The sequence below is a fragment of the Petromyzon marinus genome, chromosome 36 (assembly GCF_048934315.1).
Source record: "Petromyzon marinus isolate PM22_M1 ecotype Great Lakes invasive population chromosome 36, UKy_Petmar_22M1.pri1.0, whole genome shotgun sequence".
NCBI classification, from domain to species: Eukaryota; Metazoa; Chordata; class Hyperoartia; order Petromyzontiformes; family Petromyzontidae; genus Petromyzon; species Petromyzon marinus.
Window position 1 is genome coordinate 6,088,815 of NC_133702.1, and position 16,436 is coordinate 6,105,250.

The 16,436-nt window shown below is 50.6% G+C and overlaps 1 protein-coding gene across 7 annotated transcripts in view; it reads left to right on the plus strand.

Annotated features, from left to right (window-relative positions):
* Positions 1–16,436, plus strand: part of LOC116949365 (metabotropic glutamate receptor 3-like) — an 80,648-nt gene that overhangs the window by 51,957 nt on the left and 12,255 nt on the right. For 6 of the 7 annotated variants that reach the window (XM_076072063.1, XM_032966599.2, XM_032966598.2 and 3 more), the window contains 4 exons: positions 3,796–4,437; positions 5,153–6,008; positions 8,499–9,550; positions 12,106–12,280. In XM_076072063.1, the coding sequence (XP_075928178.1) occupies positions 3,796–4,437; positions 5,153–6,008; positions 8,499–9,550; positions 12,106–12,280 (2,725 nt within the window). Of the gene's footprint in view, positions 1–3,795; positions 4,438–5,152; positions 6,009–8,498; positions 9,551–12,105; positions 12,281–16,436 lie in introns of those variants that run through there. The other variant, XR_012946037.1, reaches the window with a different exon arrangement.

Genomic DNA, 16,436 nt, shown 5'->3' on the forward strand with positions numbered 1-16,436 from the left:
TACTGTAGCGGTTAGCGCGCTGCGCTACGAACCCAGCGACCCGAGTTCGATTCCCGCTCACGGCCACCACCGGTGACGATTATTTTAACCGGTCCTAGGCCTCCCCTAGGTCGACTCAGCCTCAAACGAGTAACTGGTCTGCTGTGTGAACATCGCCACTGGGGAGACAAAGGCGGCCGGACGAAGCCGGGTAGTAAAGCTAGTATCTAAATTAAAAAAGTGATATTGTAAACTGTTGCACGTGCGAGAAAACCGGAATTGCAGCGTGTTGAGTTAAAACTCCCGCACGTACGGGGAGATGACATTCATATTTGCCGTGTTTGGTAGTTTGTGAAAAATTCTGTGCGCGAATCAAACATAAATGTTTGAAAACGAAAATCAAAGATTGGAACGCGTTGGGGGTTTTATTTTTGTTGTTGTTGCGTTATTTTTGATGAAAAACAAATACGCCGCTTACTGATGTTTGGGTAAGAGATTCTGTTGCACGGAACTTGAGCCAAATCGCCGAACGAAACGCATCGAGATCATTCGGAATCAACAATAGCAGCTGTTCCGCCATGCCCTATGGCATGATATTCGTTGCTACGTTTCATCCTTAATGTTTGTTTAATTTTGACCAACGTTTTACACGCACATCTCACATATACTGTTTGTTAAATCATTTGCAATGGATTGCACAATGGTTATGCAATTTGCATGTGCGTTTAATTCATGACAATGCATGTCGTTGGTTATTCTGTAATATACAGTCAATCATTGCACATATAAAACTTTTTGCATTCCAATCGTGTAATGTGTTCCCAATAATTAAACATATGTTAAATGTAAATGTTGGTGAACATTTCACAAACAATTAAATATCAAACTTAACAATTATCACGCAAAAAATATCACGCTCCAATTATTAAGCAACAAATATCAAGCAACAATTATCACGGCAAAAAGTATCGCGGCAACAAGTATCACGGCCACAAGTATCACGCCATGATGCCGTTTTAAGCACCAAACGAGCCAGATTCGCAATTGTTTTAAGGCAAGAGGCGTGGAGGGGCTGGAAGCGAACGCGATGTTTGCGTTGAGCGCTGTTAACTTTAACAAACTGTTAACTTTAACAAGGCAGAGACTCTCTGCCTCTCGCTACAGAGAGATTTATCAAGGCACGTGATGCACCACCACTTGAAACGTGTATTGATTTTCCCTGTGGCGATCGAGATTATATTTAAATTGGAACTAACAGCGTGCTTTATTTTATAGATATAAAAGAGGAATGCCCCTTATGCTATTTATATTTTCATAATGATACGAATTGTATAATATCCTGTCTTTTTTGCCAGTCCACTGCCAGATAAAGGTATCCACACGCCTTGTCAGTTATCGGGTTAATTGACGCGCAGCATCCAGGACTAGTCCCGATAATCCCTCGCCACTCATGTTAGCCACGGACGAGTATTTAACTCAGATTGCTGGATTCACGGCGCGTTGCACGAACCACTGCGCCACCACTCGAGCGCAGGTTACTCGGGTAACAAAACCATGAAAAGAAACCGCGTCGTGTTGCATATTACGGCATGAGCCCCGAATAGCCCTGTCAAGTGCTTCAGTGTACAGCTAATGGCATCGTTGAAGTCAAATTTGACCACGACGTTTAATCGTGCGGATAAACGGCGATTGGAGCCACCGCTTGCCTGACCCAAGGTGGACAAAAGGGAACGTCGCTCGTGTACATCACCAGCACGACTTCCACATCAGCCCCGATTACACGCAGAGCTGTGCGACCATTTGCTCGTCACATCGCCACCCTCCTGCGCGCGCCTTCCGCACATTTTGATCCGCACATTTTTATCCACACATTTTGATCCGCACATTTTGATCCACACATTTTGATCCGCGCATCTTGATCGAGGCCCCCTCCACCCCGTTTTGCTTGACTTGCGAGCGACGCTGAGCTCGGCTCCGCACGTCAAGAGTCGCGGTCGTTTATGTCCATCAAAAAATATTGCGTGCGAAATAAATTGGGTTATTATTTTTTATTTTTACCGTCAAGTAGAAAACATCGGTGAGGCGTTGCGGCATCAATGGCTTTGGCCACGGTGACATTTGGGCCCCTTTTTTCTCATTGGGGTGCCTCAGCCTCTGCCCGATAGCCCCACCGTGGTCATTCCCCTCCTGGCAGACGTTGGCTGATGCGAAGGAAAACCCCGAACCTGTGAGAAAACAACACTGCCAGCGGGGATCTTAAAGCTTGAGCAGCTCCACACAGCAGTGGCTTCCCACGGATTTCCATGCAAAACTTGCTCAGGCCAAAGCACAACGTAATCCCCCCCCCCACCACCACCACTTCGCGTAAGAAGAGCACACAAGTGACGTCATCACATCTACCCCTCAATTCAAGGAACGAAAGAGGAGGATTTCTCCACAAAGCTGGCTGTCTGCCTGATGAAGCTAGTTGTAATTACTGGCAAAACGTCGTACTCAGATTGTAAATGTTGTGGCTTTGCTCTCCAACACACCGGTGTGCTGTACGAGTGACGATTTGGCCACGTTCTGTTTACGTGACAAACCTTACTAATTGGCTGTGTCGGGTGGTGGCGGGTTTAACAACACGTTTATATTATTATGAACGTTTATATATTTACACGATCTAACCCAAAGAAAAACCTGTTTTATGGGTAATTTTGAGCCTCGCAAGTGTACGGTCGAGAACACAACAACAACAACAAAATCAAGATTCCTTTTGTTCCCCCCACCCCCTCCCAACTCCATCCCTTGGCCGTAACAAGCCCGGTTCTTCGGTGACAGCCGCTATTTGACAGTCACCGCCGTCGCTGCTGCTGCTGCTGTCTTGCAGAGAGCACAGCAAGTGGTAGATTGCTACTGACCTTCACAGGGACCTTTGTGTCAACTTGTTAGTTTTGATCTTGAATGTCTCTCGTCATTTGCGCCCTCTCCAAGATTGGCCTTTACTCCGGCCCGGGTTTCGTACACTTCCTTTTCAGGTCACGTGTAACGAGCGTCGAATGCGGTGCACTTACAAGCGCAGAATCGGTCTATACAGATAGTACGTCGACGGAAAGCATTTCATCTCGCAGACGGTTTAAGTTTTTTAGGGGAGTTTTTTTCTTTTCTTCCATCAGACTAAGAAGTGTACGTATTGCCAAGCCAGGACAAGGGCTGCCAGCCAATTGCCGTTGCCTTGAAACAATTTGCATGCATGTTGTGCGCGGTTCTTCTTCAAATCGGATGAAGGCATCCACATGCTGTGTTGGTCATGGGAATTGTTTGGCCATACTTCACCACGCTGGTCACTGCGTTATGGCTAACATCGGTGCAACTGTATCGGTGCAGACGCACCGCCTGCATGCTCAGTACCTAGTCCACTGATTGCCACTGCCTGGTCCCTCTCTGTGCTCTCGGCCAAAATGCCCCCTGTCATTTGCGAATGTGTTGCGTGCATGTATGTTGAACTTCCTTCGCACCGTACGTAGCCAAACCCGTGTGTTGAGTTTTTGTCATTCGTGCGTATGTACCACTCGGAGCGATTTCCTGTTCAGTTGAGCAATGGCGGAAATTCCATATTCCTATGGCGAGGGCGACTCCATCCACCCCTCACCACAAAGTTGTCGTCATTATTTCAGCCCCGGAGTGATACAGCGCTAAGTAACCCTCCAACCAGGATTTAAACTCGCAACCTCCCGAATTGCGAGCCGCTCGCTCTGTCGCCGTGCGTCGCCACTGCCGACGCAGAATCGCCGACGAACAACGCCTAACCGTTCGTGCCTGTAACCGCGCCGGCAGGTGAACGCGCGAGCGGCGCGGGCGTCTGGGCCGCCCGCTCCTCCGCGCTGGTCTAACCCTCGCGTCCGCCGCCCGCCATCGCGCCCGCCCCGCCGCGGCCGAGCCATGCCTCCTCCGTCGCCGCCACCGCCGCGCCACCGCCACCGCCGGCACCACCACCAGCACCACCACAACCACCGCCGCCGCGCGTTCCCCCTGCTCCTCGCGCTGCACGCCGCCGCCGTCGTCTGCTCGGCCTCGCGGCCCGAGCCTAGCCCGGGTCGCAAGGAGGCGGAGAAGGAGCAGGAGCTGCTGGTCGGGGGGCTGTTCCCCGTGCACGAGAAGGGCGACGGCTCCAAGGACTGCGGCCCCATCAACGAGGCGCGCGGCATCCAGCGCATGGAGGCCATGCTGTTCGCGCTCGACAGGATCAACGAAGACCCGCGGCTGCTGCCCGGCGTGCGGCTCGGCGCGCGCGTCCTGGACACGTGCCTCAAGGACACGTATGCGCTGGAGCAGGCGCTCGAGTTCGTGCGCTCGTCGCTGCAGAAGGTGGACGGCACGGACTTCATGTGCCCCGACGGCACGTACGCGATCCACGGAGGGAACGCGCAGCCCATCGCGGGGGTCATCGGGGGGTCGGACAGCAGCGTCTCCATACAGGTGCGGTCGGTCGGTCGGTCGTGGACAGCGATTGCATTGGAAGGAGGGCTTTGTAGTTTTGTGAAAATGTGTGTGGAGTGTCCTGGGGACAGACAGAGAGATGGACGGATATTTTTTTTCCCCAGGCAAAGCCAGAATGTAGCCTCCCCACTCCATTAAGAATAACACGTCAATATGCATTTAACGCTGGGCTCAGAGGACAGAGCGCTGAGCTTGCATTGCCGACATCCTAGATTCAAATTCAGGCAGCCGCCCAAGATTAAACTGGGTTTTCAAGTGTCACAGGTGTAACGGCCTCAGCCCATTTATCAATGACTGCACAAAAAGTCCCATCAAATTACATTTTGTTCTGAAATTAATTTATCTTAATTCCAGCTCTGGAAGTAAAAAAAAAATCTCGGTCTGACTATCGTGCAACACACATTGTCGGTGGCAAAGTTGGCATAAAAGTGTTGCCCCCTACGGTGTGGATCATAGATCACTCGCAGAGACCTCAGAGGTAGCTCTATGATATCCGCTTCCATGGGCTGTTATCAAACATGAAGGGTTGCAAAGCTCTGTGAAAGATCTAAAAGGAATCTCCGTCTCGGCATGACACCGATAGCATTATAACAAATTTTACTCAACATTGGCAATACTATAAAAAAAGTTTCAATTTTCTCATGCACATCTTCCCTTCTTTTGATCATCGTCACACCTCACCCGCTACCCCTAGGTGGCCAACCTGCTCCGGCTCTTCCAGATCCCGCAGATCAGCTACGCGTCGACGAGCGCCAAGCTGAGCGACAAGTCGCGCTACGACTACTTCGCCCGCACCGTGCCGCCCGACTTCTACCAGGCCAAGGCGATGGCGGACATCCTGCGCTTCTTCAACTGGACGTACGTGTCCACCGTGGCGTCGGAGGGCGACTACGGGGAGACGGGCATCGAGGCCTTCGAGAACGAGGCCCGCTCGCGCAACATCTGCATCGCCACGTCGGAGAAGGTGGGCCGCTTGACGGGCCCCGACTCGTACAAGGGCATCGTCCACAACCTCATGCAGAAGCCCAACGCCCGAGTCGTCGTCCTCTTCATGCGCAGCGACGACGCCAAGAACCTGTTGGCCGCCGCGACCAGCAACAACACCTCCTTCCTGTGGGTGGCGAGTGACGGGTGGGGCGCCCTCGAGAACGTCGTGAAGGGCAACGAGAAGGCCGCCTTGGGCGCCATCACCATCGAGCTGTCGTCGTTCCCCGTGCAGGAGTTCAGCGAATACTTCAAGTCGCTCAGGCCCACCGCCAACGAGCGCAACCCGTGGTTCCGCGAGTACTGGCAGCACAAGTTCCAGTGCACCCTCCCCGAGCTGCCGCACGTGGAGAACGAGTGCAGCCAGCAGCGGAGCCTGAACGACAAGAACTTTGAGCAGGAGTCGAAGATCATGTTCGTGGTGAACGCGGTGTATGCCATGGCACACGCTCTGCACAACATGCAGAGGTCCCTGTGCCCCAACACCACGGGGCTCTGCGATGCCATGAAGCCCATCGATGGCAAGAGGCTCTACAAGGAGTTCATACTCAAGGCACAGTTCGACGGTAAGTTCGAACGCGGGCAATGTTTACCGTCGCCTGCCGACAATTGCATTGGTGTACGTACGTATGTATGCGTACTCTAGGGGGTTTGTGCGATTTGGCAGGCATGTCCGTTATGTTTGTCATTAATGTAATGCACCCACAAATAATGTCTGGTTCGACGGCCCTAAGAGCACCGCATGCCTGTTAACGCCTGTTGAGCATTGTCTCTTCCCGTCCTCCTCCCCTAGAGTTACGCGTTTGCCAGTTTTTCCTTATTCAGCATTACACACTGCACGCACCTGATGATTGGCAAACACATTCTACGTGGAGACCACTGTTGCAGATGACGATAAAGATCTTGTGTTTGTGTGTGTGTGTTCGTCTTTGGTGGCCCAAGTGATGTAGAAAGCGCTGATTCGAGTTAAGATTTCTCTACGTCTTGAGGAATGTTTGCCAATCATCAGGCATGTGCAACTTGCAATGCCTTGTATTCGAATTTAGAAGAATGCCGTCCATGGCAGGTCATGCAATGCACAAATGAACGTGCCGCGTATATATGTGTAATGCATCTCAAATTTGTTTTGTCTCCACTTTGTTGGCCTTCCCCACACCTCCGGTTAGCACGGTTGGCTACGTACGGTGCGAAAGAAGTTCAACACAAAGACATGCAAGAAGCTATATGATTAAACCAAAGGCGAAGTTTGACTTCTATATTTGGAAGGTGGGGGCAGGGGTTCGCTTTGTCCAGCACATTAGGAATAGCGGGAGCAATTTATTTTTTTAGATTAATTGAAAACTACTAAAAATGTATTTATAAAGGTGTCCAGTTTGGGATGGGGGCATTGCCCCCCCCCTCCCCCCGGCAAACACCGTCCGTGGATTAAACCTAAAATTAATGGAATAATTAAACCATGACGATAAATACATCAGAATTGACATCCTTTTGCTAATCCACTGGTGCAAGAAGGCCACACCGCAACATGTATGTCTAAAGTGGTTTGTCTAGCAATAGGTCACCATGCCGGTCAGTACCGAGGGGTCAAGGACTGGTTCAAAGCACTCTTTGCCACTGACCTTTACACGTGGCTGTGAAGCAATCTCGGGGTCACTGGCTTTATAGCGGAGTGCACTTTCCACTATGCCACCATTCTACCCCAACAACTAATTAATGTTAATTTACAAAAATCAAACTATTGACTGCTAATTCATATTTATGTGTTACTTGATGGGTTTTTTTCCGAATTATATTTCACGATGCCCTTGCCTGTGTTTATTTGACAAAATATATTGGCAGAAAAGGTAATTATGTGCCGAATCTTTCCACCAAATCTCATCCAAAAGAGTGCACGTGAGGACGATGGCATATTATATTGGGTGTAAATCAACCAATTCTTATTTTGACTCATTTAAGCACAAATTGGCTATTGGCAGAAGGCACGTTGCCATTGCCTTTTGACGAGGAGTACTACGCGCGTGACGGTATGAACAAAGTCTACATCCACAGGTGATCCGACCATTTATTATGAGACGATCACAATAGGAGTGCATGCATTGGGTAAATTAATTGTGTATAGCTCCTCGTGGTAGAGCAATTAGAATAATTGCCCATCATGTTACCCTGGTCTAATTACGATAAAGAGTAAAGCTCTCTTGATTAATTAACCATTATATATAATTGCACCTTAGGTAATGTTATTTTTTTCGTAAGTGGTTAATAATTATCACTGCGCTATTAAACAATTACGCGAAATATATACTTTATATTCGTGCATATAGCACCACCGTTTAAAATGTAAGGCTAAGGATGCGTGTCCGGACGTAGATCCCACGTGTGGCCTGCACTGTTGAAGCAAGTGCTAAACTCAAGCAGCTGTAAAGTACCGTGATACATACCTATACATCGTGCTCATTTCGACTCAATCTACTCGGCCAATTCTTAAATGCAGTGGTTCTTAACCTTTACTCATGTCTTGCAACCCATTGGTTTTCAAGCGTCCAAACAATGTATAATGTGAATAAATACATAGGGTTTGATGAAACAAAGTAGTTGTAATTCGGTGACCGTGCGTCATTTGTGTTTCGATGATTCACCTTCTAAAAACAAATCCTGACATGTCTCGTCACCTCCAGAAAGGGCATCTCACACCCCCAAGGGGTGCGTGCACCCCAGGTTAAGAACCACTGCTTTAATATGATCCAAAATGTATTCGGCCACCACACTGCAGGTCAAAACACTCCTCTGTCTGCTTCTTCCCAAGTTCTCATAAGCTTCGTGCACTTTAAGATGCGTTTCTGCGGCCGTCTGGAACGCTCTCCCGTGATTAGGAAGCCACTGGAGTTATGAACTTTTAAATCGTCTAGATTGAAAACTAATTTCTTGAGAACCGCTTTTTTGTGTACAGTTTGTTGTCCTTCCTCCCGCACCTCCGATGATCACGGTCGGCTATGTACGGTGCGAAAAAGGTTCAACATACGTACGTGCGTATGTGTGCGTTTCGTTCCCGCACGCAGCCCCATTCCGCAACGACTCGAGAGTGCGCTTCGACAAGTTCGGCGACGGCATCGGCCGCTACAACCTCTTCAACTACAAGCAGACGGGCAAGCGCTACACCTACACCAAGGTGGGCTACTGGGCCGAGGCTCTGCACCTGGAGACGAGCCGCATCCAGTGGGCCAAGAACTCCGTGCCCGTGTCGCAGTGCAGTGACCCATGCGCCAAGAACGAGATGAAGAGCATGCAGCCCGACAACTGCTGCTGGATCTGCATCCCGTGCCAGCCTTACGAGTTCCTGTACGACGAGTTCACCTGCTTGGAGTGCAAGCTGGGCAGCTGGCCCACCGACGACCAGACGGGCTGCTACGACCTCCCGGAGGAGTACATCAAGTGGGAGGACGCATGGGCCGTGGTGCCCGTCACCATCTCGTGCCTGGGCATCGTGTGCACGCTGCTGGTGGCCGCCGTCTTCCTCAAGCACAACGACACGCCCATCGTGAAGGCCTCGGGCCGCGAGCTCTGCTACATCCTGCTCTTCGGCGTCTTCATGTGCTACAGCATGACCTTCTTCTTCATCGCCAAGCCGTCGCCGTCCGTGTGCACGCTGCGGCGGCTGGGCCTAGGCACGTCGTTCGCCATGTGCTACGCGGCGCTGCTCACCAAGACCAACCGCATCGCGCGCATCTTTAACAGCGTCAAGGAGGGCGCCCAGCGGCTCAAGTTCATCAGCCCCGCGTCGCAGGTGCTCATCTGCATGGCGCTCATCTCCTGCCAGGTCCTCTTCATCATCGCGTGGCTCGTCGTGGAGCCGCCCGGCGACCGCAGGGACACGTCGCTGGAGAAGCGCAACGTGGTGACGCTCAAGTGCAACGTGCAGGACTCCAGCATGCTCATCTCGCTGGGCTACGACGTGATCCTGGTGGTGCTGTGCACCGTCTACGCGTTCAAGACGCGCAAGTGCCCCGAGAACTTCAACGAGGCCAAGTTCATCGGGTTCACCATGTACACCACGTGCATCATCTGGCTTGCCTTCCTGCCCATATTCTACGTGACCTCCAGCGACTACAGGGTAACTCCGTCGCTTCGGCTCTTGCCTTTACCCTTCTTCTACCTCTGTGGGGTATCGCCGTTTGCCTGGGCCCTGGCGCCTAGGCCCCATTCTGCCCATGGGCCGTGGAGCAGTTGCACCGCCTGCACACTCGATGGCTACGCCCACCGCCAAACGCGTACATCGTTGTCCAGGTGGCAGATTTTACTCGGGATCTCGACGAATCTCGGTAGCTAAGCAGGGTCGAGCCTGGAGAATGACTGGATGGTAGAACACCTTGCATGAGCAGGTTGTGTCATCGGGCTCTTGGCGCTACGTCGTGAGCCGCGGAGGACATTGTAGCAAAATCATGTTTTTTGTACTATACTTCTACACCCTCCTCCTATAGTGTAGGTTGGTGTAGGACCTACACCAGGACCTACACCAACCCACACTGACCAGTGTGGTGAAGTATGGTCGCATAACCCCCCCGACCCACATGGGGAAGCCCTCATCCTTCACTACAAGGTGGTCCAGATGTCTAGTGACCCCCATTTCAATCTCTAAAACGTTACAAAAAATTGCATACCAATGGATGAGTTAAAGTAATGTAAGGAATATTTAAAAAAAATGTTAAGGGTCAATTGATTGGGGGGGTCACAAGACATCTGGACCACCCTGTATATTTGGCAAAATAGCTGCACATGTCCATGTGTATTGGGACTGTTTGGCGGCTTCAACAGGTACTACGTCCAGGAGATCCTCGCCGGACATTCAAGAGATCAGTTCTCTCCCAGAGCTGTACGAGGGAGGAGTTGTGCTGTAGTTGGTAATCGTTGATGAGATTTAATTAAAACCAAAGAATATAGACAAAAGGTGGTCCTTACACAAGACCAGTTATTCTTGCAGCAGGCAATTCACTTCAATGATGCCACTCCATCCATGTGGAAAGCATCTCTGAGGCATCTATAATGCCCCATCAGCAGCTTTCCAGAGTAAATATCTAGCGCTTTGAGAATACCAATTTGAAAGGTGCTTTATAGAACTGAGGTTTGAAAATGTAAGTTATAGGAGTTGGTCAAACATGAGGCGAAGGACAAGGGAAGGCTCGTAGATAACGCAGGAACAATGAGACAGAGATAAAGGGCCATCAACGATAACAACGATGAGAATGTTTTTTTTTATTCAGCTTGGACTCGCTGGGTCTTATCGGATGTTTTTAGAGCATACGGCCCACACGCGTACATCAAGAACGTCCACACGTGCAAGCCCTTTTGTCAATCCACTGCTGAGACATAGGCCTCGCCAAGCCGTATACGGATTCATGGGAGTTATTTGACCATACTTCACCACGTTGGTCAGTGCGGGTTTGCCGTGGGCGGAAAGCATAGATTTAGAGCGTAGTTCAGCACAACAATGGATTTTGCGGCATTGCCCTCCGAGGCCCACATCGTATCCCCGCTCAGCAGCCAAAACCTACTTTTTGCTTAAATCTTGACTTCAAGCTTTCGTGACTGCAGGAATTGATATTCTTTGGGTCTTTCGGTAAAGTCACGTACTGTAGATAGGTTAAATAATAAAATAAACTACGACGTTTCGATCGCAACACAAGCGGTCGTCATCACCCTTTTCCTGATGACGGCTGCTTGTGTTGCGATCGAAACGTCGTAGTTCTGTGTAAAAAATGTTTTAACTATCTACGTGACTTTACCGAAAGACCCAAATAATCTATTTATTGGTGCTTGGTTGTCGCCCATCCAAGCACTATGCAGGCTCAACCCTGCCACGCAAAACCAATTGAACCAAAAAAGATCGCACCAAAAAATTATAATAGGAAAATAATGAACAGTTTTTTTTTACTTGGCAGAAGTCACTTGGCATATTTCATCACCACTTGGGATGAAAAGAGACGCAACTACCGAGCGTAAGACCGGCCCACCCTAAACGCTCGGACGTTAATCAGGAATTGAGGCTGGCAAGTACCTGGGCAGCAGGGTGCTTGGGAACATCCGGTGTTGTCACCTCGGCTGGGAGATGGCCAAGAGATGGAAGTGCAGCAGTGGAATCTTAAATCTATCTGTACGGAGCTTTTGAGCGTCACCTTTTTGTATGCACAGTGAGTTTTCTCCATGTCCTTTGGTTTCTACCAACAAAAAAAATGCTGTATAAACAGAACTGGCCAAACACTGCAAATTCAGTGAGTTTTCGTGGGAACATGAAGGGAATTATTTGGATTATTATTAATATAAGCTTTGTGGTAATAAATAAACCACTCTGATCACGCCATATACTTTCAACCAGCTTTCCCCCAATTTCATTCTCTCTCCTGCCCTTGGTAAGACACTCACATTGGCCACCCACCCATCCGCCCACCCATTCATCCACCAACCCACCCATCCATCTATCCACTTGCCCACCTGCCCATCCATCCAGCCACCCACCCACCCATTCACGCAACCACACATTCACCCACGGACCCCCCCGCCCCCCCACCCCCAATTCAATCGTCCACTCTCCCATTCACCCACCCACCCATTCACAAACCTATTTAACCACCCACCCATTCACCCACTCACCAACGGCGGTGTGTTGAGCAGGTGCAGACCACCACGATGTGCGTGTCCGTGAGCCTGAGTGGCTCCGTGGTGCTTGGCTGCCTCTTCGCTCCCAAGGCTCACGTCATCCTCTTCCAGCCACAGAAGAACGTGGCGAGCCTCCGCGTCGTCACCAACCGCTTCAGCGTCTCGGGCTCTGGCCCCTCCAGCTCATTCAGTGAGTCACCGCCGTCACCGCCGCCACTGTGTGCTTAAGAGTTTTGGCACCAAAGTTACATAATAGCCTACCTGTCAACACCATATCAGTGCCTGCCTTATTACAGACCAATTCAGACCGTATTGGTCACCCCGTGGTGCCCTTATAAATCTCAACGTTCGTCCTACAAAGTCCCATCACAAGGGAGAAACACAAACAAAATAGCCAAAAATGTTTTTTGCCCGTATCTAAACGGCTGTGCGCCGTATGGACCTGAAAACCCAATTTCCCTGTACAAGAATACGGGCTAAACCGTATGGATTGACAGGTTTGTAATTGCTTCCCCAGATACATTATTAGTGCATCCACAAATCATCGATTTTATACTAAAGACATTTTGTTTTCAGACAGCATGTGAATATCTCGAATGAAGGGCCCAAAATAAGATGAAATCCAAGCATATTTTTTCTTTTCAAATAATTTTTTTCTGATGTGTGTGTGTGTGTTGTCTACAATACGGTCGTACAGCGGGAAGCAAGCTGCACTACGAACCCGAGTTCAATTCCCACTCAGGGCCCCAACACCAGTGACGATTATCAGAATTGGTCCTGGACCTCCCCTAGGTCGACTCAGCCTCAAACGAGTACCTGGGGCGATGTGTAAACATCAGCACTAGGGAGACAAAGGCGGCCGGGCATGGTGTTGGCCAGCCACCACCCTCGTGTGCCGTACCAACCTTCACAAGGTGATACTCGCTAACAGCACTTGCCCAAACAGTCTGTTAAGGCGCTACTGGGGGACAGACAGCTCAGTCACTTCTGTCACTGCAAGAGTCCCATGCAGTGAGTGAACGAAGTGACCAAGCAATTAGAATCGGTGTTGTTGCCATGTCGAAAATATTTCCTCCTAGAGCCAGATTAGTGTGGCTGCGAAGCTTGCGACGATGGACGGATATCGTTTGTGAGCTGTTGCGAAGTGGTAGGTGTCACGTGGCAGCAGGCTGCATGAAGTGAAGTCGTGAGCCATGATCATCCCAAGAGCCTTCGGCTCCCCGCCCATGTACGGATGGAGTCCGTTGGTTTTCATCAGCGCTTTGCCGCTCCAACAAGACAGGAAAGAACCCCCCACGCCAGAGGCTGAAATCCTGGAAGCTCTCTCTGGACACGCACCACTTGCTCCGGCAGCCGAAAATAAAATACCGACATCGGCACTCGCTGGACGAATCGTGGACGGCTATGGACGTGGCAATGAACGCCTCGTCGAGGACCCGACCGTGGACGCACCGAGCCTCTCTCTCACACGACGACCGTGGACCTCGCTACGCCGTGCTCGAACGCAGCACGGGAGATGCGCGTCCACCTTCCACAAACGGAAGGTCACGGGTTCGCCGACCTGCGACGGTGGTGAAGTCCAAAGCGTCAAAACGCGTCGCCGGCGAACGCGCCATCCGTGCAACATCGTGACGGTGCCGCTGCGATCCACACACCGTCTACTGCCTCCTTGGATTGGTTTTTAAAACTTAGCATTTCAAAATTGTTCCTTCCCCCCCCCCCCCCTCCTGCTGTACGACAGAAGAAGCATTGGCTCTTCGTGGATTATTTAAATTTGTATTTTTATCAAAATGGAATTTCCCCCAATGTTACCGTGAAGTGGGACCGTCACGTGGAACCATCGCAGGGGAGTTTTAGAGCAGTGTCAAAGTACGGAACAGAGGCAGTGCGACGCCCCGCGCTACACAACAACGTGTGGCAGGTGGTGGGGCTATTGTTTCGACACGGGGTGCCTGGCTGGCTGTAAGCCACAAGCCCACCGCTGCAGCAGATTGACAGCCGGCCGGCGAGAGCGACGGACTGGGGAGCTCGTCTGGGAGATTGTGTCAGCGTTTGGATTGACATTTGAGGGCGGGAGATTGCTGCCACGCACTGCCCGTCTCGAACGGGTGCCGTACGCGAGTGGCCTGAGGACCCTGTCGAAGTGAAGTGAAGCCCCCACCCTCCGCCATAGGTGTGATGAATCGCCCCCAAGATCAGGTTGATTTGATTTTTTTCTCTCCCCCACCCCGTCCAGTTTGAGTCACCGAGGCAGAGCAAAGGCATGTAAGGATCGGGACACTGAGTGGAGGAAAATGCTTTGGCCTCATTGCCTATTGCAGTCGTTTAATGTCGATTAGTGCTGCTGGCTGGTCATAGAAAATCTCTGCATCACAGAGCAACTCCGGCTGCATTTTTTTATTTTTTGGGGAGGCGGGGGGTGGGGCAGGACAAAAATCTAATGAGCCGCGCATTATTTGACTCTCTTAACCAATTTTACCGACTTTCCCGACAAAATATAGGCAGCCTACTGTTGCTCTGCATCACAGAACTATCCGCTTCTCAAATCGAAAATATATAATCAATCTGGACGTTGGACATTAATCGACGCTGGCAAAGGGCAAAACGTTTCAGAACTATCTGATCGCAGAAAGCTGAAGCCGGGCTTTGTCATTGTTGGATGTGTAAGCAAAAACAAAATCTCTCAATCCTGGTTCCGAGCGCAAAGTTGTGCTGTTGATTCAGCGAGATGTATCTTTTGAGACAAATAATCCGTCATCATAGCACAGTGCCAAGCGACATCGTGCCGTGCAAGGTAGTAGTGGCTCTTAGAATTGATGATAAACTAAATAACCAGTCTGCTCGTTGGACATTAATAGTCTCATTGCGCTTGGTAATAGAGCCGACAGTTAATCCTGGTGTCCTGTTAAAAGTCCCTCTTACGGCTCGTTAAAAAAAAAGACCTGTGGCCTGGGCTAAATTGATTGCTCCTACCTGGTTAAATTCAGAAGGACGAAGCCTTCACCTGTGGGAGGCTGCCACACGAGATGAGAAGTTTGTGTGGCTCATGAATCTTGTGCCGGGTACCTACACGGAGCGTACTTCGTACGATTATTTTTGTTCGAGTTAGCTCACCTCTCGCGTTCCCGTAATCGCAAGTGCGTGCCTCTTAGTGAGGAAACGACGTACGTTGAAGCTCAAGTCAACAAACAGCTTTCAAAGGCGTCACAGTCGCGGCAGAGGAAATGTCCCCGCGCTCTATTTTAATACCCACGCAATTGCTGCACGCGCCACCCTTAAGAACGTCACGGACGTGCAGGCGTGATTCAGTGAGCACAAAGCTCAGCAGAAAGCTCCGGTGTCCCTTGTGGCAATCGGACATTGCCGCAGCGGTTGCCAAAGCTCGCGAGGAAAAAGGTGGCTGGTTTTTTTTCAGCTCCGTCCGACGCGCACGCAATGACGACAAATCTCTGTTTTTCGGCAAACACGTGGCGAGCAGACCCAGGAGGCCTGGCCACTTGCTGTAAGGGGACAGCTCTTATATTCCGCGTTTGTGTGAATCGCAGGACTGGAGTATAGCCCACGACACCTTGCAGCCATGTCCACTTGTGGCGAGGTCGCGTCTGAAAAACGAGGCTATGTTGCACAGTGGGCCTTGCCTGGTGAATAAAACCAAAAAGTTTAGATTAGTTTCGGCTGCAAATTCAGGGCAGAAGGGGAACCGAATTCTCCCGTGACAACTTTGCTTCGCAGGCTCGCCTCAACTCCCGTGCCAGAAATTCGGGCCGAGCGGAAACATTATGTTGTTGGGAAGGTTCTGACCAACTCGTGCAACATTTCCACTGACTACACTTGAGTTGTCCGTCCTTTTTGCCGGTGCACAGTTGAAGCCGCTTGTTGCTCATGCACCCCAAGTTCTCCGAGAGAGAACCAAGCCCACGCGGGGTGCATCTTTAGTGGGTCCGGACTCCGCTGGCCGTGCTTACCATAGTACAGGTGGCACCTCGTCTCACTGCCACCCTTCCTGTGCCAACCGACGCAAAAAAAACCTCCGATAATCGAGAGTCCTGATTGTGAACCAGCGCACGAGCTGTAAACAACGAGCATTTTTTTAAATAGGCAGGATGTTTGGGGGTGGGGGAGAATTATTAAATCGTGTATGGTTGCACAGAGGTGGAGAAGTGGCACAACAGGTTGCATGCTGCAATGTGAACCCAGTGGCCTGAGTTTAAATCCAGGCCCCCAAGGGCTATCTTCAGTGGCGAGTTACATCTGAACCAGTCCTGCCTGTGCGCTCCCTTCTTCACCAATTGACAGTAACCAGCGTGGTGAAGTATGGTCAAACAGCTCGCACCATTAAAGAACAT